The 27666-nt window shown below is 40.2% G+C and overlaps 1 protein-coding gene across 8 annotated transcripts in view; it reads left to right on the forward strand.

The window, feature by feature from the left end:
- Positions 1–27666, forward strand: part of LOC138739525 (F-BAR and double SH3 domains protein 2-like) — a 272286-nt gene that overhangs the window by 207842 nt on the left and 36778 nt on the right. For all 8 annotated transcript variants that reach the window (XM_069891780.1, XM_069891784.1, XM_069891787.1 and 5 more), the window contains one exon: positions 6092–6253. In XM_069891780.1, the coding sequence (XP_069747881.1) occupies positions 6092–6253 (162 nt within the window). The remainder of the gene's footprint in view (positions 1–6091; positions 6254–27666) is intronic.

Below are 27666 nucleotides of genomic sequence, written 5' to 3' on the forward strand. Positions count from 1 at the left end.
ACCACTTTAAGTATTCCCTATGCCATCAGTACTCTGTGAGTTTCATAACTCCAAAAGAAATGGGCCAATTTTCATGTTTCATTGAGGCACCCCCTCATTCTCCTAAATTTCAACAAATACAGGCCAAGAGCTGTCAAATGCTCCTTGTATGATACCTTTCATTCCTGGAATCATCCGAGTGAACCTTCTTTGAACTCTCTCCAACATTAGCACATCCATATTGAAAGGAATGAGTTATGATCTTAGGCAAGTGAGATGGGAAAATTGCTTCTTATTAGCAAGTAAAGAAATTGTCTAAAGAGGTTGCTGTTGAGTCACAAATTTACGCCATTACTCCATGCAGCCTTGCAGACACTTGGTAATTACTGAGAAACAAACAGGAGCATTCTTTGAGACTTTTAAGCATATTATCATTATATTTTTAAACACTGGTATTTTAGCCATGCACTGTATAGATGTTTGCTCATTTAGTTTTAATGTGTTTGATGAAAGACAGGTTCCAAATTTTGGAATTTTGTAGAGTTCATTTTCATGTAACAGAAAATAGAGGAATTTATTTCTCTTTTTTCTGTTCATGTTAGCAATTTTAACCACATTTAAAAAATACTTTAAATTTACTTTCATGAATGCACCTAATGCTCATTTCAAGGAATTTTAAAATTTTTGACTTTAATCCTCCAGTTTGAAAAATTGCATGTAAACATAAGTTTTTATTGGATGGCCTTTGGTCATTTCTTTTGGAAGGTCATTATCTAAAACTATCAATAAACAGATTGAGTGCTGTTTCTTTGCTTGCTGGTGGCAAGGTTAATCACATAGGAATTGGACAGTTAAATTACTTCCATCTGTATGGAAGCTGTAGTTACCAAACAATTTCTTTAAATTTGTAGCTTTATCAACCATTTAAACATTTAACGTTGGTTTAAAGAGATTGTGTATTATCACAATAGAAAAGATTCCTTTGCCAATTTATGTCACCCATCTGAAGTTCCAATTGATAGTAAATGTTATAGATGAATGCAGAATTTTTGGTATTAGTGTTTGACCTTGTACATCAAGAATGCATGATGCATATTGTGAGCACAAGTTGTTTAGAACACTTGGTCATAAAGTCATAGAGCACGGGAACAAGCTTCATTGAGTTCTCAATGACCATCAATCACCCATTTCCACCAATCTTTATTCTCTCTACATTGTCATCCCCTTCCTCATCTGCCACTAACCTACATGCTTGGGGTAATTTACAGTGACTGACTAACTTCCTAATCCATGCATCTTTGGGATGTAGGAGGATACCAGAGTACCTCGGGAAAGAAAACCCCTACATTCATGGAAAATATGTCAACAGAGTGTACCCAAGATCAGGATTGAACTTGGCAGAGGATATTTCAAAATATAGGAGGCCTAATTAAAGTAAATGTGGTGGAGATCTGAAACAGAAATACAATGGAGAGGAAGAGTTAAAAGATCACCAATATAAAATTAAATAATGGCTTGTAGAGACACTATAGATAGACTACAACTCCCAGAAGTCTAGCGAACTCGCACGGGACGACATAATGCGTTGTTCATTGTTTTAAAAGAATACGTGCGTGACTTAAGTAAACGAGTTTTGATTTACCTGCAACTGTGTGTGTCGTTATTTTGTGTTCATCAGCCACCACTCTGTTTTCAGTGGCTACAATTGGTGACCCCAACAGATCCAAAACGAGCTTTTGGACCCTATGGATACTGCACCTGTTGCTGTTAAGCTACCACCCTTCTGGATGGCAGAACCAGAGCTGTGGTTTTGACAGGCTGAGGCATAATTTCACCTCAAGAAGATCAAGGTGGACACGACTCACTATTATTACTGTATCAGTGCCTTGCACCAAGCCACTGCCAAGTGAGTCGATGACATTCCACGTGATCCATTGGAGCCTGGAGAGCGCAAGTATGACACTCTAAAAGTGCTCCTCCTACGAATTTACGACATGTCCCATTGAGAGAGGGCCACCAGACTGTTATACATGAAGGAGTTGGGTGACTGTGGCCCATCTTAACTAATGGATGACATGCTGTGCCTGGCATCCAGCCAATGGCCAGATATGTTATTTGAACAGCTCTTCCTGGAGAGGATGCCAGAAGACATTAGACTCTTATTATTACACAATTCTTTCGAAGCCTGTCGAGATTTCCACCTGGTGTTTTTACCATCGGCTTTGGGGTGCCTGCCACCCTGTGTGTGTTTTCGGTAAATGCCCTGGCTAACCGTCGTTAATGGTTGGCAGAAAATCTACAAGCTTTCTATATGTTAGGGATCAGCTATCTCAACATGAATTTTTAGTGGGCACAGGATCGAAAGTTAGAGTTTTTCCACCAACTGGTTTCGATATACATTATCCTACCCTAACCTTCAACTCATACCAGTCAGTAGTTCTAAAACATACCCACATGTGGCACTAAAAAAATGAATGCTCAGTTTGAGGGGAACATTTACACATGGCCTTTTATTAAAGCGGCAGTATCACGACCGCCACTCAGGCCTGATTTCCTTTGAGCTCATTTGTTCGTGGTGGATTTAAAAGGGTGTCAGCTGATGAATAGTACCACCTTTCAAACTATTTGTCTGGCAGAACTGCTTATTCCTTCGCTATGCCTTCAAGCCCTCTGTAAGACTGTTAATAAGTTCTCTCGATTTGTGGAAGAGTTTCCCGAAATTATAACTCTGCATTTTTTGACCCACATCGTGAAACGTGGAGTAACTCACCATATTTCTAACAATGATCCTCCCATTCATGCTAAGGCATGATGCTTGCCTCAGGAGAAACTGTAATTAGCTAAACAAGAATTCCACAAAATGGAAGAGGTGGAAATAATTTGCAGATCAGACAGTCCACGGGTGTCTCCACTACATTTAGTCCAAAACCCACTGGAGGATGGAGACCTTGTGGAGATTATAGATAGATGGCTCAAGAACACCACTATACCAGATTGCTACCCTATTCCCCATATTCAAACTTTTTCAGTGAATTTGCACGAGGCGAAAATCTTCTCAAAAATGGACTTGGTGCGCGGATATCACCTGGTGCCAGTGGAACCAGGTGACATCCTGAAAATTGCAATAATTGCCCCTTTCGGATTGTTTGAATTTTTACATATGCCTTTTGAGTTAAAAAATGCAGCTCAGACCTTTCAGCGAGTTATGAACGCTGTAGGGTGTGGCATGGCCTCATCTTCATTTATCTAGATGAGATATTAGTCACCAGCAAAACTAAAGAAGAGTACATGGAACATCTGCATACACTCTTTAGACATCTGTGAGAATTTAAACTGACCATTAATCCAGATAACTGTGTTTTCGGACAACAGTCCATAGAATTCCTGGGGCATACAATCACCGACAAGGGTGTAGTTCCGCTGCCTTCCGAGATCAACACCATTAATGAATATTCCAACCAATCACAGTCAAATGTCTGCAAGAATTCTTGGGCATGGTTCAGTTTTATCGTTGATTCCTTCCAGCAGCAGCTCTCGTTATGAAGCCTCTATTCAATTTGCTCTCTGGTAATGCCAAATCTATTCAGCGGACAGATGAAAGTCGAAATGCTTTCATAAAGACAAAGGAACTATTGGCTCAAGCAACCATGCTCAGTTATCCAGTCCTAAATGCGGCCACCGCCCTTTCAACAGATGCATCTGATGTGGCCACAGATGCGCTCTGCAGCAGTTTGTCGATAGACAATGGAAGTCATTGGTATTCTTTAGGCCAAGAAAAAAGTACAGCACTTTTGATAAAGAGCTCCTAGCCATATATTTGTCCATCCATCACTTCCGTTACTTATTGGAAGGCAGATGCTTCACCATCTTCACAGACCATAAACCGTGTTTTTGAAGGTGTCGGAGCCCTGGTCAGATCGACAACAGCGGCAGTTATCCTTCACTTCAGAATTCTCTACCAGAGGAATGCACATTTCTTGGAAAGACAATGTAGTGGCTGATGCACTTTCCCTCTCGAGATATCAGCTATAAATCACGGTATTGACCACGTGCCTCTTGCCGCTGCCCAGGCATAAGACATACTGCACCTTGATAACCAACTTACAATGGAAGGATGTGCAAATCGATGCTGACGGCAAGCTGCTCTTTTGCGACGTGTCAACAGGACATCCACGGCCAATGGTTTCAGCTTCGTGGAGACGTCATATTTTTGATTCTGTCCATGGTCTTTCTCATCTATCCATCAGATTGACTGTTCATCTGATTTCAATCAGATTTGTTTGGCACAATTTAAAGAAAGATGTCATGCAAATGGCCAGATCTTGTGTAGCTTGTTAAAATGTCAAAATCCATCAGCATGCTACAACCGTTCCCGCTGGTAACTTGCTGCTTCAACTATGTTCATGTGGACATTGTGGGACTAATTCCATTTTCATGAGGCTACCACTATCTCTTCACTGTGATCGATGGGTTTACGAGATGGCCTGAGGCAGTCGCCATGGCGGATGCTTCTAAGGATTCTTGTGCATGACCATTCATTAATTCCTGGGTGACTCGCTATGGCCTACCTGGCGCACTCACTTCTGACAGAGGACCTCAATTTACATTTTTGTTATGGCGGCCTTATTTTGGCTGCTCTGCTTTAGGCTTCATCGTACAAGGGCCTATCATCTGCAGTCCAATGGGTTGATTGAACGATTTCATTGTCACCTTAAATCAGCCTTAATGGCCTGTTTGGATGGTCCCAACTGGGCAGATGAATCATCATGGGTGTTGCTCAGCATTAGAACAACTCCAAAAGAGGATCTTCACACTTCATCTGTGGAGCTTTTATATGGCAAGCCTTTGGTGACCTCAGGGAAATTCGTTCCACACGGATCCAGTAAAGATGAAGATCCCAAAGAGTTGCTGAGCAGACTAAGGGATACCGTAGGCAAATCATCCTCTGTACCACCATCATCATATGGCAAACATGTTTCTTTTGTACCACACGAACTGAAGGATTGTGAATACGTGTTCGTATGTAGAGGAATACATGGACAGCCCTTGCAGGTGCCATACGAGAGACCATACAGGGTGATAAGATGAACAAGCTCAACCTGCATCTTGGACATTGCCGGGCAGCCTCTGTCATTCACAATTGACTGGCTCAAACCTACTCATCTTGACAAAACTGTCCCTATTCAACAGCCAGCAGTCCGATGCAGGGGTCGACCTCCCAAAAAATTATCAGGTGGTAGTGCTGGGTGGGAGGAGCCATGTTACGGCGCTATCTCTCTTTCTTTGGCTTGGCTTCGCGGACGAAGATTTATGGAGGGGGTAAAAAGTCCACGTCAGCTGCAGGCTCGTTTGTGGCTGACAAGTCCGATGCGGGACAGGCAGACACGATTGCAGCAGTTGCAAGGGAAAATTGGTTGGTTGGGGTTGGGTGTTGGGTTTTTCCTCCTTTGCCTTTTGTCAGTGAGGTGGGCTCTGCGGTCTTCTTCAAAGGAGGTTGCTGCCCGCCAAACTGTGAGGCGCCAAGATGCACGGTTTGAGGCGTTATCAGCCCACTGGCGGTGGTCAATGTTGCAGGCACCAAGAGATTTCTTTAGGCAGTCCTTGTACCTTTTCTTTGGTACACCTCTGTCACGGTGGCCAGTGGAGCCTCTGTCATTCACAATTGACTGGCTCAAACCTACTCATATGACAAAACTGTCCCTATTCAACAGCCAGCAGTCCGATGCAGGGGTCGACCTCCCAAAAAATTATCAGGTGGTAGTGCTGGGTGAGAGGAGCCATGTTACGGCGCTATAGATAGACTACAACTCCCAGAAGTTTAGCAAACCAAGTAAACAAGTTCTGATTTACCTGCAACTGTGTGCATCGTTATTTCATGTTCATCAGCCACCACTGCTGTTTCAGTGGCTACAGACTAGAATTTTAAATACTGCATAACTAATTAAATTCTTTGCATCAGAGTAAAACATGAAACAATAATATAATGGATGCTCATAAGATTATTATAGTATGTTAATATTTTGGGATATTGGTTTTCTTATGACAAAAAAGTACTTTATTTGCATTACTTATATTTAACTTTTTAATCATTGTAAAATATTTTGATTTACAGACAGTTAAGCTAAAGGCAGAAGCACGACTGGAATTATTGAGACAGATTGGGGTTGCAGTGGACACGTGGTTGAAAAGTGCCATGAATCAAGTAATGGAGGAACTAGAAAATGAGCGTTGGGCAAGCCTCCCTGCACTTCCCAACAGTGATGCTGTGCACTTGGTAAGAATTTCAAATGTTTAATTGACCAGGACTATTTCTCTTATTCACTGTCTGACGTACAATTCAAGTTGAATAAAAATTTCTGCAGTTAAACATTGGGAAGGCCAAACTGGTTATTGTCTGTTTCAAGCACACATTCATTTCCTAGCTTTACCTTCTTCCAATGTTTAACTCCATTATTATTTTTACAATAATCTTGGAACCAGTCCATTCAAAAGTGTGTGTCATATTTGATTCTCTTCCCCCACACCCACCACACCCACGGTGAATTCCTGATCACTCAGAGAGCCATTTATGAAATGTTAGCAGATTCTCCTCTACCTCAGCTCATCAACTGCATAAAAGCATCATCCATGCCCTTGTTACCTGAAATCTTCATCAACAATTCTCCATAATCCTATACTGCACCTTCCGTGAGCGGCAAAGTCCAAACTCTCAACAGCTCCAATCCACTTGTGTTCACTAACAGCTACTGACATCTCATCCCAATTTTAACTTTCTCATCCTAGTGTTAAATCATGGTGCAAATCTGTCACTCCCTATCACTGTACTTCTACATCATATCTTTATCATCTTCAAACTTGCAAAATCTCTGTACTTCTCCAGCACTGGTTTCTCATGCATCCTTTATTTTTCACCCATTTAATGACCAAGCTTTCAACTGTATACTCTAATTCTATCATTAAATCCATGTACATTACTGAAAAGTTACTAATTATCTGCAAGCACTTATCTGGTTAACTTTCAGTTATGGCTTGAAAACATAAAATTGAAGTATGAAACCTGTAAAATTCTGTTTTGAGCAGGTAAAATAAAATCTAAATGAACAAATATCAAAATGCAAAAAAAAAAGCTGCACAGGCTGTAAATCTAAAATGTATAAAGAACATAAAATATTCAAAGCACTCAGAAGGTCGAGTGACTTCTGCAGAGAATGAAATGGAATTAATCTTTCAGGTCAAACTGAAATAGTAACACTATTTTGTTCATGGTTAACACAATCTGATCTGAAAATGTTTAAGTTTTAGCTTTCATATGCGTCCTTATGGGGCGACGGACGTATATGCTGTTGAACGTTTCCTAAACTGACATTAAGTGCCGCATACTTGTATATTAATGATTTAGATTATGGAATGAATGGCTTTGTGGCCAAGTTTGCAGATGATTTGAAGGTAGGTAAAGGAGCAGGTAGTGTTGAGGAAACAGGGAAGCAGACAGGGCAGAAGGACATAAACAGATTAGGAGAATGAGCAGAGAAGCGGCAAATGAAATACAATGTTGGAAAGTGTATGGAAAGTCATGCACAGGTAGAAAAAATAAACGGGCAGACTATTTTCTAAATGGAGAGAATATTGAAAATACCCAGACGCAGAGATCTTGGAGTCCTCGTGCAGGATTGCCTGAAGGTAAATTTGCAGGTTGAGTCAGTGGTGAAGAAGACAAGTGCAACGCTGGCATTCATTTCAAGAGGAATAGAATCTAAGAGCAGGGGTGTGATGTTAAGGCCACTTGGAGGATTGTGAGCAGCTTTAGGGCTCATCATCAAAGAATGTGCTGACATTGGAGAGGGTTCAGAGGAGGTTCAAAAGGATGATTCCGGGAATGAAAAATATGACGAGGGGGGAATCTCATTGAAACATTTTGAATGTTGAAACCCATAGACAGAGTAAGATATAGAAAGGTTGTTTCTTATGGTAGGAGAGTCTGGGATGTTTGCTGAGAACAGAGAGGCGAAGGAATTTCTTAGCCAGAGGGTGGTAAATCTGTGGAATTTGTTGCCACAGGGGGTGTGAAGGCCAAGTCATTGGGTGTATTTAAGGCAGAGATTGATAGGTTCTTGATTAGCCAGGGCATCAAAGGTTATGGAGAAAAAGAAAGGCAGTGGGGCTGAGATAGAAAATGGGCTGAATAGCTTATTTCTGCTAGGGTTAGGCTTTATTTGGTTTTTTTTCACAATTGTGGAATTCAACAATATTCACTTGTCCTTATCAAGTGTGACTTCTCTTTGATGAAGTATAGTTCTAATCAAATTATGACATTTGCTTTACAAATAAAAGAAGAAGCATTTGTATATCACTCCCAGGAAGCAGGTAGCTGGGTGACCGCCATGAGAGGAAAAGGAACATGCAGTGCCAAGTAATCCTGTGGCCATTCTCCTCAATAACACATATACTGTTTTGGATACTGTTGAAGAGATGACCTACCAAAGTCAAGCTATAGTAGACAAGTCATTGACATAGTGTCTGGCCTTTTGGCTTAGAAGGGAAGGGGAAAAAGAAGCAAGCTGTAGTGATTTGGGAGATTCGATAGTTAAGGATACAGAAGGTTCTGTGAATGAGATTGAGTTTCCCGGTTGATATGTTGCCTTCCAGGTGCCAGAATCAAGGATATCTCAGAACGCCCATGACATTCTCAAGTGGGGGGGGAGGGTGGGTGAGCAGCCAGGTGTCATCGTCTATATCGGGACCAATGGCATGGGTGGGAAGGATTACGAAGTCCTGCAAAGAGTGTTCAGGGGGATAGGTGCCAAGTTTTTTGAAAAAACAGGATTATGACCTTTTGCTACTCTTGCCACATGCTAGTCAGGCCAGAAATGGGATAATACATTTTAATAAATACATGGTTAAGGAGATGGTGCAAAAGGAAGGGCTTCATCATTGACCTCTCTTCCAGTGAAGGTGTGGCCTGTATTGGCAGGATGATTTGCAACTGAACTAAAGTTGCAGGGGGATGGGAACCAGCGTGCCAGATCAGACAATGGAGCAGTTGTGGACATATATGTTTTTAAGCCTGCAGACAAAGGTTCAAGATTCAAGTTCCTTTTATCGTTATGCAATAATACATAAAAATGTAATGCATATTATTTTCTTAAATTTTTGCCTGCTGTAAGATAAATAAAGAGTCACAATGAGCATTACCCAGTGTCTCCAACAATAAGAGAAAGAGAAGCAAAAGATGGTCCCTTCAGAGACACTGTGTCCATTGATTCACTTCCATCACTCCCATAGCCTCTGCAGCCGCAGACCTTCCAGTTCAAACTAGTGACAATACGAGCCACTGATCCAAACCTTCAATACGATCAGGAAGCCTTCTGCCTCTGAGGCTCTTCAGGAGCCCTTCTTGCCCTTAGTACCCACTCATATTCAGGTTCCCATAAGTCAAGTCTCCAGCAGCCCGTAGCCTGTATGAGTTTTTGATCGCATGTTGCAAAGACAAATAGAAAAGTTAAGCATGATGGGAATAATGTTCTGAGTTGTGTTTATTTCAATGCAAGGAGTATAGTAGGAAAGGCGGAAGAGTTTAGAACATGGATCAGCATGAGGAATTATGATATTGTGGGCATTAGTAAATCTTGGTTTCAAGAGGGACAGAACTGGCAGCTCAATGTTCTGGAGTGTCATTATTTTAAATGTAATAAGGGGAGTGGCGAAAGGGGGAAGGATGGTAATACTAGTCACAGAAAATGTCAAGGCAGTGCTCAGACAGGACAGATCAGAGGGGTCATCTGAGGCTGTATGAGTGGAACTGAGGAATGAGAAATAATGACCATATTAATGGATTATATTATAGACTCCAATTCTCAGCAGGAATTGGAGGAGTGAATTTTTAGAGAGGAAACCAACAGTTGAAGAAACAACATTGTAATAGGAGGTGATTTTAGCTTTCCGCACTTTGACTGGATCACCCACACTGTAAAATGGCTGGTTGAGTTAGAGATCATCAAATATTGAGGTCCAAACTAGAGAGAATGTAATACTGGATTTCATCTTGGGGAAATGTGTCAGGGCAGGTGATGGAAGTGTGTATAAAGGATAATTTTGTATCTAGTAATCATAATTGTGGGAAAGGATAGTTCTTGTCCTTAGGTTGAGATATCAAATTGGAGACAGGACAATTTTCATGGTGTTAGAAAGGATCTGAGAAGAGTGGATTAGGACAGGTTATTTTCTGGCAAAAGTGTGATTGGTAAGTGCTTGGTAAGTGGGAGCCTTCAAAGTTCACAGTAAGACTGAAAATTATTGGGAACCATAGTTTTCGAGAGAGATTGGGGTCTTGATTAAGAGGAAAAAGTGGTTCATAGCAGAGCGAAGGACTGCAAAGGACAAAACTGGTCCTATTGAAGATAAGAATGGTCATCTATGCATGGAGCCAAAAGAGATGGGGGGGAGATATGGATTTTTTGAATTTTTATTTACTGAGGAAATAGACACACAGTCTATAGAAATGAGGCAAAACGGAAGAGGTCATGCACCCTGTACTGATAACAGTGGAGGAGGTGCTTGCTGTTTTGAGGCAAATAAATGTAGATAAATCTCCATAGCCTGACAAGATATTCCCTTGGGCCTTGAAGGAGGCTGGTGTAGAAATTTCAGGGGCTCTGGTAGAGATACCGTATTTAAAATTTCATGAGCCACTGGTTAGGTGCCGGAGGTTTGTAAGATAGCTAATCTGTTTTTTTTTAAAGAAAAGCTCTAGGAATAATCAAGGAAATTATTTAATGAGCCTAATGTTGGTAGTGGATATGTTATTGGGAGGTATATTTAACAAATCTTAGAGTTTTTCAAGAAGGTTACTAGGAAAGTTGATGAGGGAAAAGCATTGGATGTTGTCTACGTTGACTTGAGTTTGATCAAGAACGTTCAGTCGCTCGGTATTCAGGATGAAGTAGTAAATTGGATTATACATTGACTTTGTGGAAGAATCCAGAAAGTGGTAGAAGATTATTGGCTATGTGACTGCAGTGATCAGTCATATGCCTCAGGGATTGGTGCTGGGTCCAATGTTGTTTGTCATCTATATCATCCATTCTCATCTTATTTTTGACTATTACTCTCCCTCCCCCCAGGATTCTGCTCAAATTAATGGCCTTTTCCCTGTGAAGCAGCCAAGTTTTGGTTTCTTTAATTCTTCTCTCCTACTGACTAAAATCATCAAAAAATATTTGTTGTGTGAGGTGAATGTGAGAAAACAAGCCTTTTACTTAAATGTACTGTAACCTGAAGAGGGGTCATAGGACCCCAGTTAAGAATGGCTGATCTATATCAATGATTTGGATGATAATGTGATTCATTGTGACAGCAAATTTGTAGATCACAAAAGATTTGAGGTGTAATGGACAATGAGGAAGGTTTTCAAAGCTTGTAGTGGGGTCTGGACCAGTTTGAAAAATGGGATATAAAATAGCAGATGGAATTTAATGAGGACAGGTGTGAGATGTTGCACTTTGGGATGATTAACCATGGTAGGATGTGCATGGTAAATTGTTGGGCACTGAGAGGTGCAGAAGAATAGAGAAATATATGAATAAATGTAATTCATTTAAAGTGGTGTCACAGATCGATAGGATTGTAAAGAGAGCTTTTGGCATGTTGGCCTTCGTAAATCAAAGTATTGAGTATAGGAGTTGGAAAATGATTGTGGACTTCAGGAGGACAAAGGTTGATAATTCTGTATAATATCAATGGTTCTGTTGAGGAAAGAGTACAGAAAACAATGTTCCTTGGAATGTATATAAAGCAGAACCTATCCTGAATCCACAACAACACCTCATTAGTCAGGAAGGTGCAACACCCTCTAGGCTTCCAAAGGAGGTAGAGGAGGGCAAGGCTACCAGGTTCCATGTTAACACCTTTTTACAGGAGCATAATTGAGTGTTTGGTGTGGTGGCATCATTGCATGGTGTGGTAGCTGCAAAGCATCGGACCAGAAGTCAATGCAATCAAGAGATCACTGGGGTCTCCCTTTCGTCTGTTAACAACATGACTAGGAATGTTGCTTAAATAAGGCTCAAAGAATTATAGAGGGCCCTTTGCATCCAGCACTCAGTATCTTTGACCCACTACAATCACAGATGTACAGAGGCATCAAAATCAGGTCTGCTATGCTTCAAAATAGATTCTTTCACTTATCCTTTTATGAGTAAATCATCCCAAAATATTTATATTTATTTCAAATCATATCTTTATGTATATATGTAATTATTATGTACTGGTTATGTGTGCACAATGATCTGAAGAAACGCTGTTTCATTGGGTTATATATGTACAGTCAGATGATAACAAATTTGGTGAAGTTGTACAATACATTGGTGAGGTCAAATGTTGAGTATTGTGTGCAGTACTGGACACTTTAGGAAAGATATCCATAAAATTGAAAGGTGCATAGAAGATTTACTAGAATGTTGCTTGGACTTAAGGAACTGAGTTACAGGGAAAGGTTAGAACTTTACACCTTGGTCTGTAGAAGAATGAGGGGCGATTTGATAGAGGTATATCAAATTATATAGTTTAAGGTAAGAGCACATACATGACATCACATACAACCCTAAAATTTTTTTACTAATGGACCAGGCAAAATTTCTACTTTTTGGAAATGCAAAAAAGCTGTATTTAAGAAAAGATATGTATACAAAAGAGAGAAATTTAAGCAAGAAGGAAGTGCAAGCAAACTGTGTAATACAAAAAATAAATATTCAATAATAAATAATTGGTCTGTTTGTTAAGAAGTCCGGCTCCTAAACAACAATCAGAGACTCATTTAAGGCTATTATTATTGAATATTTATTTTCTGTATTGCATAGTTCATTTACACTTCCTTCTTACTTAAATTTGTCTCTTTTGTATATGTATCTTAAGTACAGTTTTTTTTTTGCATGACAGATTTTTGCTCTGTCTGGCCTACAGGAAAGAGAATCTCAGGGCTGTATATAATGTCATGTATATACTGTGAGAATAAATCTGAACTTTGAATGTGACAGTGGAGCAATTGTTACTGAACCTGGTGGTGCAAGTCTTATGACACCTGTGCCTCTTTCCTGATAGCAGCAGAGAGAAGAGAGCATGTGTTGGGTGGTGTGGATTATTGATGACTGCTGCTGCTCTCCAACAGCAGTGTTCCATGTAGATTTTCGTGATGGTGGGAAGAGCTTTGCCTGTGATGTACTGAGCTATATCCACTACATTTTGCAGGGCTTTCCACTCAGAGGTATTAATGTCCCCATACCAGGCTATGATGGAGCCTGTCAGTAGATATTGCACTACACATCTGTAGAAGTTTTCCAAGTTTTTCATATTAGTTTGAAGAGTTTGACATGACATTGGAAACCTCTGAGAAAGTAGAAGCCCTGACTGCTTTTATTGTTTTTGCAATACCTTTTAAATCTTCTAAGAAAAACTTTTTGGCTTGTATCATGTTGATAGCCAGACAAGCAATTTTAATGAAATGGAAAGATGACTCATTCACAGTGATGTAATGTCCTATTTAAGCTTGGAGAAAATTAGATACAACATTATAGATAACAAGTTTCAATTTGAAAAGATGTGGGTCTATTCGTAGAACGCTATCATGATGGTTGGATGCTCTGGTGATTCTCTGTCTCGTTTCTGAAGGTCACTATTTCATCCATACCGGTACATCTTTTTCTACAAGAAACCTTGATTAAGAGGGAGGGGATAGATTAGATTTAGTTTTATGTTTCCCTTTTTAGATTAACTTGCTAAATATGGGTTTAATTATGATTGGTCTTAAATCATATCTTTAATTAGACAGAACTTATCCTTTGTTTAGACCAAGGGATTGTCTAATGTAGTTTACTTAGTTTCCATCCAGAATTATTTTTAAGGAATATTGTTAAATAAACAAATATGGATAGGTTTTAAATTTACATTTATATTAATTTGTGATATTTGTTATATGAGAAGACTCTGTATGTAAGATTTATATGTTAAATTCAATAAAAATATTTTTAAAAGAAAGAATTTTTAAAAAACACTGTGTGTATCTATTAATCCATCTATGTATTGTAACCTATGACCATGTTCTCCTTTTGGAATGGCCTCCCTAGATAGTTGTAAAGTGAGTACAGTAGGGGGCTAAGAATGCAGCCCTGTGGTGCTCCAGTACAGATGGAGATTGTGAAAAAGATGTTTTTGCCATTCCTCTCTGATTGTGGTTTTGAGGTGAGGAAATACAGGATCCAATTACAGAATGAGGTATTGAGGCCCAGTTCTTCATTTTGCTGATCATTTTTGAGGAGATGAGGTGTTGAATGCCGATCTATTGTTAATAATGCATCTTTACTGACCAGGTGAGATGGTATCTGCTGCTGCGGTAGGCAAATTGGAACTGATCCATGTGGCCACTCAGATAGGAACTAATGTGTTTCAACACCAACCTCTGAAAAAACTTCATTACTGACGTGGCGTGGCCATGCTGAGTGGCTGAGCAGACATGTTTTTCCAAGCTCTCCGAGAAAAAGTGCTAAAAGATGACCAAACAGTGTTTTCTAATAGAAATTTTGCTTGAAAAAGTGTGTATATAACATTTGAATAAGAAGTGTCGAAGATGACTGGAAAATCACATGCAAAAAAGCCAAGACCAACGACAAAAGAAGCTCTGGCTTCACCAGCTACCTCAACAGGCAGTGTGGGGGGAGCTGCCTCCTCAACAAACGCGAGGGATGGAACGGTTTTGCAAGAATTTGAAGGGCTGGGACAATGTTTGACAGGGGTGGAAAATGCTATGAAAGAGCTCACCACTTCAGTGAAAGATATGGGTGAAGCAATAAATAATCTATCCGAAAGAATGGATGGCACTGAGAGAGATCTCAGTAAACATGATAAACAGATTGAAGACCTGAAAAAACAAGCCAAACATTGGGCAATAGACAAGCAACTTCTTTTAGATAAAATTGATCACATGAAAAACTTCAGTCGGAGAAACAATTTGAGAATAGTTGGACTGAGAAAGGTGGAGAAGGTGTAGTACGCAGAGATGCTGTGAATTTTTTTGAGACTGGGATTCCTCAAGTCCTTCAAACCGATGAACTCAGCAATTGTGTCCACATTGAACGTGCTCACCGAACGCTTGGACTGAGGACAATGGGTGAAACCAGTCCTCGACCCATTTTGGTAAGGCTACTAAGCTTTCAAAGACAGAGACAATCTTAAGAGCTGCTTTTGAACATTCACAAAATACCTGCTCTCCAATAGAGTGGGACAATACAGAGATTAGGTCTTTTCAGGACTTCAGTAATGGGGTAATCGAAAAGAGGAGAGAGTTCAATGAGGCAACTCCGTAAAAAGAACTTCAGATCCCCAGCAACTTTGAGAGTGGAATTCTTAGAAGGCAATAGAAGATTCTTTAAAACAAAAGAAGAGGTGGAAGACTTCATTTGATAATTATGACGAAGATGAAGAGAAAGGAAAGTAGACAGAAGAAAAGATGGCTGTGGAAAAACTAATGTAAATAAGATATTTTATGGACCTAGTGAAGTTTTATTTTTTGTGAATTATATTAAGAAATGTCAAAGTTTCATCCTATCTACGGCTCCCAGGAGCTCAGAAAGTGGAAAGAAGGTATTGAAGGTAACAGCACAGTTCAAATTCTGACTTAAGGGGGGCAATGGCGTCAGCAGAGGAGTTTAGTTTTAAAGAAGGAGTTTTAGGGTGGGGTTCCTCTTCTTTATCCCTAGAGGTTTCAGCGGGCCTCAGGGACTTGCTGTGTACATCACCATCGGAGCAGAGATTGCACAATTTTTAATGAGAGGGCACAGATCATGAAACTGTTTGAATATTTATTTATTTGCACAGAATTTACAAAATGATCCTATGAATAGGACATTAAAATTTATGTTTTAATGTTAATGGTTTGAATGAAAGAGTCGAGGAAAAAAATACATATTTTAAAAAGCTGAAAGCTGATATGGTATTTCTCCAAGCAACACATCTCACGAAAGTAGAACATGATAAACTAAAATGATTATGGGTGGGACAGGTCATTTCTTCATCATTTAATTCAAAAGCAGGGGGAGTAGCAATTTTAATCAATAAAAATGTTCCAATTGTTATAGAAACTATTTCAAAAGATCAAGCGGGCATATATATAATGATAAACGGCAAAATTTATTCAGAATCATGGACGTTGATGAATTTTTACGCTCCAAATTACGACAACGAGGCCTTTATGAAGGATGTGTTTTGAAAACCAGCAGAGGGAAGGCAAAGTATACTGATCGGAGGGGACTTTAATTTTTGTCTAGTCCCAATACTTGATAAGTCAGCAAAGAACAGTAACAAGAGCAAAGGCAGTAAAGCTAACTCTTTCATATATGAAAGATTTAAATTTGATGGATGTGTGGAGGTAATCCAATCCCACGGAAAGAGACTACTCATTTTATTCTAATGCATGATTCACATACAAGAATAGACTTGTTTTTGCTATTGTCGAGTCTGAAGGATAGAGTAGTAAAAATGGAATGCCTACCTAGATTACACTCGGATCATTCATCACTAACCTTAAAAATACAAATACCAGAGAAACAAGAAAGTATGTACAGATGGCAATTGTTGTTAAAAAGGGAGGAAAGGGATTGAAATTTTTTGTGAAACAAATTTGGGGTCAACTGACCATAGCTTTTTGATGTGGGCATTCCCAAAAAAGATTAAAAGAGAGTTTAATGCTAAAGTGAATAAATTGGAGAAAGAAATAGGAGAATTAGAAAAAGAATATCAAAGAATGGGGGAACAAGACAAATATAGAACAATGGAAAATAAGAACATTCAATATAACACTTTACAAACGTACAGAGCAGAAAAGACAATATTAAACACAAAACAGAAATATTACAAAGAGAAAGGACACATAAAATATTGGCATGACAATTGAAGGCCATAGAATCAGCAAGAGCTATAAATGCTATACAGAAGGAAAACAATACCGTCGTGTATGACCAGAAAAATAAATGAAACATTCAGACAATATTATAAAACTTTATATATATCCAACTCGCCAGGAGATGAGACTGAAATAGAGAAATTTCTAGACCATGTGGAACTCCCAAAACTGAATGATAATGATAGACAAGAATTGGATTTAAATTTCACTAGGGAGGAAATTGAGAAAGCATTAGGAACTCTTCAAGCTAATAAAGCCCCAGGCAAAGATGGATTTCCACTCGAGTTTCACAAAGAATTGAAGGATTTGTTAATATCGTTATGGATGTAATAGAGCAAGCAGTAGAAACACAGACATTATTGGACTTTTTCTCAATGGCAGTAATTACGGTGTTACCAAAAAAGAATAGAGATCCACTTAAAACTTATTCCTATTGAGCAATATGTCTATTGAACACAGATTATAAAATAATAGCAAAAGCACTGGCAAACAGGTTAGGACAGTATTTACCTAAGTTAATACATACAGATCAAGTGGGATTTGTTAAATGCTGACAAGCGTCAAATAATCTGGCTAGATTGTGTAACATAATACATTTAGCCCAATCAAGACAGGATCCTAATATAGTCGTATCATTAGATGCAGAAAAAGCATTCAATAGACTTGAGTGGCCATTTCTGTTTAAAACACTGGAAAAGTTGGGTATAGGACAGGGATTTATGAACTTGATTAGGACATTATATCAAATACCACAAGCAAAAATAATAACTAACAGCCAAATATCAGGAACGTTCCCATTAAGCCAATCAAGTAGACAAGGTTGCCCTCTCTCCCCAGTTCTATTTGTTATGGCAATTGAACCACTAGCAGAAGCAAGCCTGAAATTAAAGGCTTCGAGGTCAGTCAAGGTCAACACAAAATAAGTTTGTTTGCCGATGATATATTAATGTCATTACCTGAACTCGGGAGATCGCTGGAAAAATTGCAGGAAACTTTAACAAAGTATGGAAGAGTATCAGGGTGTGCAATAAATTTGGGTAAAAGTGAAATGATATAAAGCAAGCAGTATACTCATTTGGAAAAATGAACGGATCAAATATCTGGGAATTATGCTTCATAACAATTTGAATAATTTGTACAAATTGAATAATTCTCCCCCGCTGGCGAAAATAGAACTAGACTTACAAAATGGAAGGATCTGCCCCTAACATTAATAGGGAGAGTTAATTATATCAAAATGAAGATAATGTTAAAAATTCAATATTTGTTCCAGTCGATACCAATACATTTACCAAAAAAGTTTTTTAAGACAATAAATAATTTAGTAAGACAATTCCTATGGAATAATAAATGACCAAGAATAGCATTAGAAAAATTGACATGGGATCATAAACCAAGGGGACTGCAACTTCCAGATTTAAAAAAAATATATTATTTGGCAGCACAATTAAGATTTTTGGCATCTTTCTTCCATACAAACCCACCAAAATGGGTGCATATGGGATTACATTATATTAATATACAGATATTTATGAAAAATATGTATTTTTAAGAAAACATCTTACGTGCAAGCTGTAAGCAGACTTTTATTATTGTAAAAGATGTATATTTGATAAATGTTTGAAAACCAAAGATAAAATATTTAATTTAAAAAACTTCGTCACTGTGGATGAGAGTGGCACTGATCAGTAGTTATTTAGGCAGGTTACATACTTCTTTGGCACAGGTATGACTTAGGCCTGTTTAAAAGAGGTGGGTACTATGCCCTGCCAGAGTGAAATGTTGAAGATATCCATGAATATATTGGCAAGTTGGTCATCACAGGCGTTCAGTACTTGGTTGGGTACTCTCGCTGGATTGGATGCTTTCCTTGGATTCACTGTTTTGAAGGCAGTTCGTGGATAAGTTTCAGATGCCAACAGTTGAGGATGGTGTGCACAGTGGCTCTTCCTTGCTCTTATGGTCAAATTTGGCGTAGAAGGCATTGTATTCATCTGGGAATGAAGCTCTGCTGTCTCCTGCTATACCTGATGTTGTTTTGTTGCAGGTAATGTTTGCACCAGCTGTTGGGTATTCTTCATTTTCATCTGGTAACTCCTCCACTCAGGAGCTCTCTATTTGTAGCTTGTACCTGCTCCCAGCAATTTTTGCATTTTGTTGTTCATCCAGGGCTTCTGGTTAGGGAAAATCCTGAATGATTTGGTGGGGGACACACTCATCGTATAATCTGTAACAACCTTGGTGTAATAGTTTCAGATCCTCACCTGAGTGCTTGAACTCCTCCCAATCCACTCACTCGAGACAGTCCTGTGACCATTCTTCAGTCTTCTGCAACCACTTTCTGGCTGTCCTGATCTCTGAAGCCTCTCTTTTTAGGCTCTGTATAAAGGCAGAAGGAGTACAGCTAGGTGATCTGACTTGACAAATGTGGTCTTTGGAAAGAACAGTAAGCCTTCCTTATCTTGATGTAGCAGTGATCAAGTGTTCTGGGGCCTCTAGTGCAAAATGTTACATGCTGGTGGTAATTATACAGGGTTTTTATTTTGAGACAGACCTGGTTAAAATCACAGACTATGATTTATAGTGCGTTGGGGTAGGTAGTCTCTTGTTTACTGACCACCATAGTGCATAGTAAGTTGATGGAAAGTGTTCTGAGGGATGGCATTTACAAATATTTGGAAGTACAGGGATTGATAGATAGTAGTCGGCATGGTTTTGTCATGGGTAGATCATGCTTAACAAACCTTATAGAGTTTTTTGAGGGGGTTACAAAAAAGATTGATGAAGGGAAGGCTGTGGATGTTGTCTATTTAGACTTTAGTAAAGCTTTTGACAAAGTTCCCCACAGGAGGTTAGGAAAAAAGGTGGAGGCATTAGGTATAAATAAGGAGGTAATGAAATGGATTCAGCAATGGTTGGATGGGAGTTGTCAGAGAGTAGTGGTAGAAAATTGTTTGTCCAATTGGAGGCCGGTGACTAGTGGAGTTCCTCAGGGATCGGTCCTGGGTCCACTATTGTTTAGTAAGTTTGCAGATGATACAAAGATTGGTGGTATTGTGGACAGTGAGGAAGATTACCATAGCTTAAAAAGAGATATAGGAAAGCTAGAGGAGTGGGCTGAGAAATGGCTGATGGAATTTAATACGGATAAGTGTGAAGTGCTGCATTTTGGAAAGGCAAATCTCAATAGGTCATATACATTGAATGGTAGACAATTGAGGAGTGCAGAGCAACAAAGGGATTTAGGAGTTATGGTAAATAGTACCCTCAAAGTTGATACTCAGGTAGATAGAGTGGTGAAGAAGGCATTTGGAATGTTGGCCTTCATAAATCGGAGAATTGAATTCAAGAGTTGGGATGTTATGAGGAAATTGTACAAAGCATTGGTGAGGCCAAATTTGGAATACTGTGTGCAGTTTTGGTCACCAAATTATAGGAAGGATATAAACAAAATAGAGAGAGTGCAGAGAAGGTTCACGAGAATGTTGACAGGATCTCAGGGTTTGAGTTACAGAGAAAGGTTGAGCAGCCTGGGGCTTTTTTCTCTGGAGTGTAGAAGATTGGGGAGGCGATTTGATGGAGGTGTTCAAGATTTTAAAAGGGACAGAGAGAGTCACCGTGGATAGGCTTTTTCAATTAAGAGTGGGGGGGGATATTCAAACCAGAGGCCATGGTTTGAGATTGAAGGGGGAAAATTATAAGGGGAACATGAGGGGAAATTTCTTCACGCAAAGGGAGGTTGGGATGTGGAATAGGCTTCCGGCGGAGGTGGTTGAAGCAGGGACGTTATTTACATTTAAGGAAAGACTGGATAATTACATGGAGGGGAGAGGATTGGAGGGGTATGGACCAGGTGCTGGTCAGTGGGACTAGGAGGGTGGGGATTTTTTCCAGTATGGGCTAGTAGGGCCAAACTGGACTGTTCTGTGCTTTATATGGTTATATAAGACTGGATAATTACATGCAGGGGAGAGGATTGGAGGGGTATGGACCGGGTGCTGATCAGTGGGACTAGGAGGGTGGGGATTTGTTCCAGCATGGACTAGTAGGGCCGAACTGGCCTGTTCTGTGCTGTAAGTGGTTTATATGGTTATAACTCTGCTGATAGAGTAAATGCAAGCAAACTTTTTCCTCTGAGGTCAGGTGAGACAAGATCTCGAGGCAAGGGTTAAGGATGAAGGGTGAGATGTTTGGGGGTGGAACATTGGGGTGAACTTTTTAATGCAGAGAGTGGTGAGAGTGTGGAATGAGCTGTCAAATGAAGTGATTAATTTGGCCTCAATTTTGACAGTTAAGAAAATTTTGAATAGATAGATAGATGGGAGGAGTATACAGGTCAATGAGACTAGACAGAATAATAGGTTGTTACAGACTAGATGGTTCTGTGAAATAGAATCTTCAAATCTTTGTCGTTGCCACCCCCAAGAGAGAAGTTGCCATTTCAGACTTGAAGCATAGCATATCAAAATACAACATCCTATCGGTACCATTCTGTAGTATCAAACATGATGTGATTTTTGTACTAGTCTCTGGAGTGGGATCTGAATGCACATTCTTATAGTTCAGACGTATATACTGCCTGCTGCTGTGTGTCTGAACAACATATAAAAGGCCATTTAGTTAAAACTTGAACAACTGACAGGACCTTTAATCGGAACCATGTTGGTTTAACGTTAATTGAAGCAAGAGAATGTTTTGATGGATGGATTTTTCCCACAGTTTTGTGGTAACAATAAACTTAAAGCATGATTTTTACTAGAAGAAGCAACCCCTATTTGAGTGATTTTTCAGCTTTGTTTCGATCATACTTTCAGACAGGAATCCCATGAAAATGAGGAATAATTTCTTCAGGATCGGAATAGGCCATTGAGCCTATCGAGGCTGCTCTGCCATTTAAAATTCCTACTCAGGAATCTACATCAGTGTTAAGTTTTTACTATTTCATTGGGCAGTGCATTCCAAAGAATAGTGACTCTGAGAGGAGAAGTTCCTCCTTCTCTTGTCTTAAATTTATTCCTTGGAGTCTTGAGGCTATGACACATATGCCAGTAGAAACAGCCTCCCTTCTGCTATCTTATCTCTTCCTTTAATCATTTTATGTCTAAGATACCCCCCCCCCCCAATCATTCTAAACCCCAGTGACTATTGTCTGAGGCTACTTAATCTCTCCTCCTAAAATAACCCATTCATTTTCAGAATAAATCTGATGAACCTTCTCTGCATCACCTCCAAAGCCAAGTAAGAAAGTGCCCTTTCTCAGGTAAAGATAGTAGAACAACACACAGTGTTGGCCTTTGCAGGACAGTTGCAACAGAACCTCCCTGCTCTTAAATTCAATCTCTCTAGTAGTGAAGGCCAGCATCTCGTTTGATTGCTTGCAAGCTATTTCTTTGTAATTCCTGCACAATAGCATGCTGCAATTTTAACCATTTAAATAATAATCAGACCTGCTATTTTCCTTTCCAATGTGGACAACCTCCCATTTATCAACCTGCCTGGAGTCCTGAGAATTTAGGTAAATTACTAGAAATTCTGCTATAACTTCTGCCATTTCTTTCAGGCTCCTAGGATGCATTCCATTAGGACCAGAAGATTTATTTGCCTTTTAAGTCTATTTGCTTGCCCAACATTACCTATTTAGTGATTTCATGTGTATCGAGGTCCTGATTGCTCCTTCATATCAATCTTTGGCATGTTACCCTCGTCTTTCACAAGAAGTTTATCGAATAGTTCTTCTTGCTCCTAGATTAAGTGATTCTTTTGAATTTCTTGGTAGCATGAATGATATAATGTCTGCTCACTGATCAAAATATTTCTAATAGTGAAAAGTCTGCAGAGCGCACAAAATTGTAATCTCTTTGCACCTCCCAAAACAAATTGGATGCAGATTGATGTTTTCCTTGCCCAGGGGTCACAGTCTCAGAATCAGAATTCATTATCACGAACATGTCCCGTGATAACATTTATTTAACCACCTTACAAAATAAAAAGAGTGCAAGAAAAATGTCAAAAGCAGTGTCAGTGGTTCATTAATTATTCAGGAATCTGATGGCAGCAGGGAAGAAACTGTCCTTGTGCTGTGAGTGCTTGTCTTCAGGCTCCTGTACCTTTTTCATGATGGAGCAAAGTGAAGAGGGCATGGCCTGGGTGATGGGGGTCTTTGAGGATAGATGCCGCTTTCTTAAGACAGTGCCCCTTGTAGATGTCTTCAGTGGAATGAAGACTGGTGCCCATGAAGTCGTAGGCCGAGTTAACAACCCTCTGGAGTTTTTTCTTGTCCTGAGCGTTGGCACCTCCATACCAAACATACCAGAATGCTTTCCACAGTATCCATGTTACTCCCGTAGAAGTTTTTGAGAGTCTTCAGTGACATAGATAAGTGTTGGGATGAGGTCCTGAAGACAGAATATAGGGAGTTAGTAAAAAAAGTAGGGCTCAAAGAATTGTTGTCTGTAGCATGTGCCAGAGAGAATAAGAACAGGAAGTTGTGGCAGATGAATGCGTAGCTGAAGAGTTGGTTCAAGGTGCGGGGGGGATTCAGATTTCTGGACCATTGGCAACTCTTCTGGGGAAAGACTGACCCTCTACAACAAGGAGGGGCTGCACCTGATCTAGAGGGGGACCAATATCCTGGTAGGTTTACTAGAGCTGTTGGTGAGTGTTTAAACTTGTTTGGCAAGGGGGAGGGGGGGGGTGAGAATCAGAATGTGAGTGCAGAGATTAGGGTAGAAGGACAAAAACATGATGCTGTCTGGTCTGAAATGGTGATGAAAGACAGGCAGGGGACAAAACATAAAGGTAGCCAGTTACAGGGTTTGAAATGTGTACATTAGGAATAAAGGTGTTGAACTTATATGGATCAGTATGTGGCACTACATTGTGCCCTTACTGAAACTTGGCTGGAGGAAGGGCAAAATTGGGTGATGCTGGTACTGGTCTTTGGGTGTTTTAAAAAGAATAGGGTGGGAGGTAGAAAGTGGGGGTGGGGTGGGGGGAGTAGTATTGTTGGTCAGGGACGGTATCATGGCTATAGAAAGGGAGGATGCTGCAGAGGGTGTGTCCACCAAGTTGGTGTGGGTGGAAATCAGAAATGGGAACTGTGCTGGGAGTAGTCTATAGGCCCTCAAATAGCCTTCAATATACCGAGGAGCAGATAAGCAGGCAGATTTTGGAATGGTGTGGGAAATACAGGGTGATTTCAACTTCCCTTCTATTGACTGGCACCTACTGACTGCAAGAGGGATAGATGGGACTGAATTTGTCAGGTGTGTACAGAAGGTTTCCTGACACAATCTGTGGACCGGCCGGCGAGGGAGGCTGTACTGGATCTGGTTCCTGGGGAATGAACCTGGACAGGTGGAGGATTTCTCGGTGAGGAGTATTTTGGTGAGAGTGACCGCAACTCCCTTAGCTTCAACATAACCATAGAAAAGGATAAAAACAGTCAAACTGGAGAAGGGTTAATTATGAAGGAATGAAACAGGAACTAGTGAGAATAAATTGGAAACAGATGTTTTCACCGTGAAAGCACAGAAGTAATGTGGAGGAAGTTTAGGGACCATTTGTGCAGAGTTCAAGATGGGTTTGTCTCACTGGGACAAGGAAAAGATGGTAGGAAAAGGGAACCATGGCCAAAGAAACAGGTCAGGCAACTAGTCAAGAGGAAGAAGGAAGCATACATTATGTACAGGAAACAGGAAGGGCTCATGAGAAGTATATGGTATCCTGGAAGGAGCTTAAAGGGGGCATAAGAAAGCCTTGGCATGTAGAATTAAGGAGAACACCAAGGCATTCTATACATCAGTGGTGTGCAAACTAATGGAGAGGATTCTTAAGGATAGGATCTATAAGCATTTGAAGAGTAGTCTACTCAAGGATAGTCAGCATGGCTTTGTGAAGGGAAGGTCGTGCCTCACGAGTTTAATTGAGTTTTTTGAGGAGGTAACAAAAGAAATTGATGAGGGTAGGATGGTAGATGTGGTCTACGTGGATTTAACAAGGCATTTGACAAGGTCTCCCAGGAGAGACTCATCCAAAAAGTCATGAGGCACGGAATCAGTGGAACCTTGGCTGTGTGGATAAAAAATTGGCTTGTAGGAAGACAGCAGGGAGTAGTAGTGGAAGCATGACAAAGAAAAGTATCAGACATTCAAGTGCTCTTGTGTCCTTTTCTCTCTCTTAAAAATACAAATCCTCATCGTCTGGAATTTGATCTTGCTTCAACCAAAAGGACAGAAGTTGTCAAGTGGATCAAATTTTCCTTATTCTTCCAACTCTTGCAGGATTGGAAAAAGGCAAATGATTTGAAAGTGGCATGTTTCTTAAGAAAATAAGTCGTAGATTAACGAGTTTAATATCAATTGAAAAATTGCTGAACCTCAATAGGAGCAAATATTTTTTTTTGAAGAGTAGAAATAAAATACCAACCTCTGTAATTTATTTAGAAAAAGTTGCAAGAATTCTCATATCTACTGCCTGTTTAGCAGTCTCTGTCCAGAATTCCGGGTACTTTAGAACCAATTTGAGACTTGTAATGTGTAGTCACTAGGCCCTTTCATGCAGTGAAAAAGCCTGACTATAAAGGCGGAGATTCTCCGCCTTTATGTCAAGAGACTTACCTTTATGAATGTGCCATGGCCGGCTCTAAGGCACCGACTGCAGTTCCTTTTGGGAAAGGATATCGGCGGGCACTCCGCTACCTCACATGAATGTACAGCCGCTGCAAGGGATGGGCTGATGACGTCACGATGACACCGTCAGCCCGCGACCCATCTCCCCTCTCTCTCCCACCCACTCACTCCTCTCCCTCCATAACCCCTTCAGGGCAGGGGGGTGGTGGGAGACATCAGGTTGTTGGGGAGGGGACGACAGTGGGAGCCGTCAGTGGGCAGCCAGTGCAGGCTGTGACAGCCCTGCGGCCGCTCCGGCACCTCACTGGGCTGCTCCTCAGTGGCTCAAAATGTGGCAGAGCAATGGCCATTTTCCCTACCCATAACCCCCCATGCAGCTGGAACTGTTCTGAGTATGGGCAGGGAAGACGGCCATTGCTCTGCCACGTATTTATGAAAGGGTGGCACCACAGCACCAGTCTCCCCGCCTCCCATCGGCTCTGGAGGGCACTACAAGGCACTGCTCAACATGATGCAGGAGTAGCCTTTTAGGGCTGCTCCATGAAAGGTAAGTTTATGTTTTCCCTCCGCGCTTATAACTGGACTCCAGGTGGAGGCCTGGCATGAAAGGGCCTAAAGTTGAAATGTAGAGAATGGTTTAATTTTGGTTCCATCAAACAATCTTTGCTCAGACTGATCTTTCTGAGGAACAAATTTTGAAATGTTAATGTTTTGAAAAACATTGAAAAACCTTTGTTTACTCTCCAGGCAAGTCAATGCAAAATAAAACAAAAATGCAGAGTGTAGCATTGAAGTGAAAGTTCAGTTAAAGCAGTGCAAGGGCATTGTCTTAGCATACGCTCAGAATTTCCACCTAAAATGTAGATTTTGAACAATTTTAACCCCAAAATCTGGCACTTCCAACTGACTATTGGATGCAGTTAAAAGCAAATCGCAATATTTTAATAATAAATTACCATGTAAAAGGTTTTCATTTTATTTGCTTGTTTTAAAATAAACCACTGTCAGTCAGATCTTATAACAAACCATTTAAAACTTGTACAGAGCTGATGGCGGTCGGATTAGGTGGACAGGCCCTGTGGGGGAGCGCTGGGACTTCGCTTTTAACTAACAGAGTATGCGCGAGATTGCATCAGAGTGGTGGGAAGATGGCAGTGGTGTTAAAGTGGCAATGGTGTTAAGATGGCAGTGGTGTTAAGGTGGCAATGGTTTTGAGACTTCGCCGTCAAAATTCAGATTTTAGACCAGCATGTAAGACGACCCAATTTTAAGGTGAAATTTTAAAGTTTCAGATTGTCCAATACACCAGCATATACAGTAGTCAAAGGACATTTTTACATAGAAACTTCAGAATTATTCTGGAAAAAAATGAGCATACTTATCTCTAGTGTGTCCAAAGTGGTCGTTTACACAGGGGCACTTTTACACAGCTTTCCTGTGTTGTGGAGTTTATTGGAGGGGGAACGTCGTATTCATTAGGCCTGTTTCTTACGGAGTGGTTGTGGTCAATTTACACCACAGCCGTGCCATAAAAATGTGTAGGGGTATGAGTGGAAAAATGGCAGGATGGAATTTGCATAAAAATTCCGTCCTGACATTTTTACACTGCCACCAGAGGAGAAATTTTCTCCTGTTCAATGGCTGTGTAAAAGTGCCTCAGATCTGATAACCAAAGAAGAAATTGTCCTGAATCTGGTGGTGCATGTTTTCAAACTCATCTATCTTCTTCCCAATTGGAGGGGGGTGAGAAGAGAGTGTGTCAGAGGTAGGATGGGTCCTTTAATATGTTTACAGCTTCCCTGAGATAGCAGGAAGTACTCTATAGGCAGAGTCAATGAATTGATGTTCATTTGTATGATAGTCTGCGCTACTTTCACAACTCTACAATTCCTTCCAGTCTTAGACAGAGTAGTTCCTGAACCAAACTGTGATGCATCTAGAAAGGATACTTACTTTCTGTGAGGCATGCCAATTTTCTACACACTGCAAAGAAATTAGTGTACTTTCTTAGCCATGTATTCAAAATGGTTGGACCTGAATAGATTGTCAGTGATAGTTACACCTAAAAACTTAGTTGTCTATGATCTCTACCTCAGCACAGTTGATACA

This window comes from Narcine bancroftii, chromosome 7 (assembly GCF_036971445.1).
Source record: "Narcine bancroftii isolate sNarBan1 chromosome 7, sNarBan1.hap1, whole genome shotgun sequence".
Taxonomy (NCBI): domain Eukaryota; kingdom Metazoa; phylum Chordata; class Chondrichthyes; order Torpediniformes; family Narcinidae; genus Narcine; species Narcine bancroftii.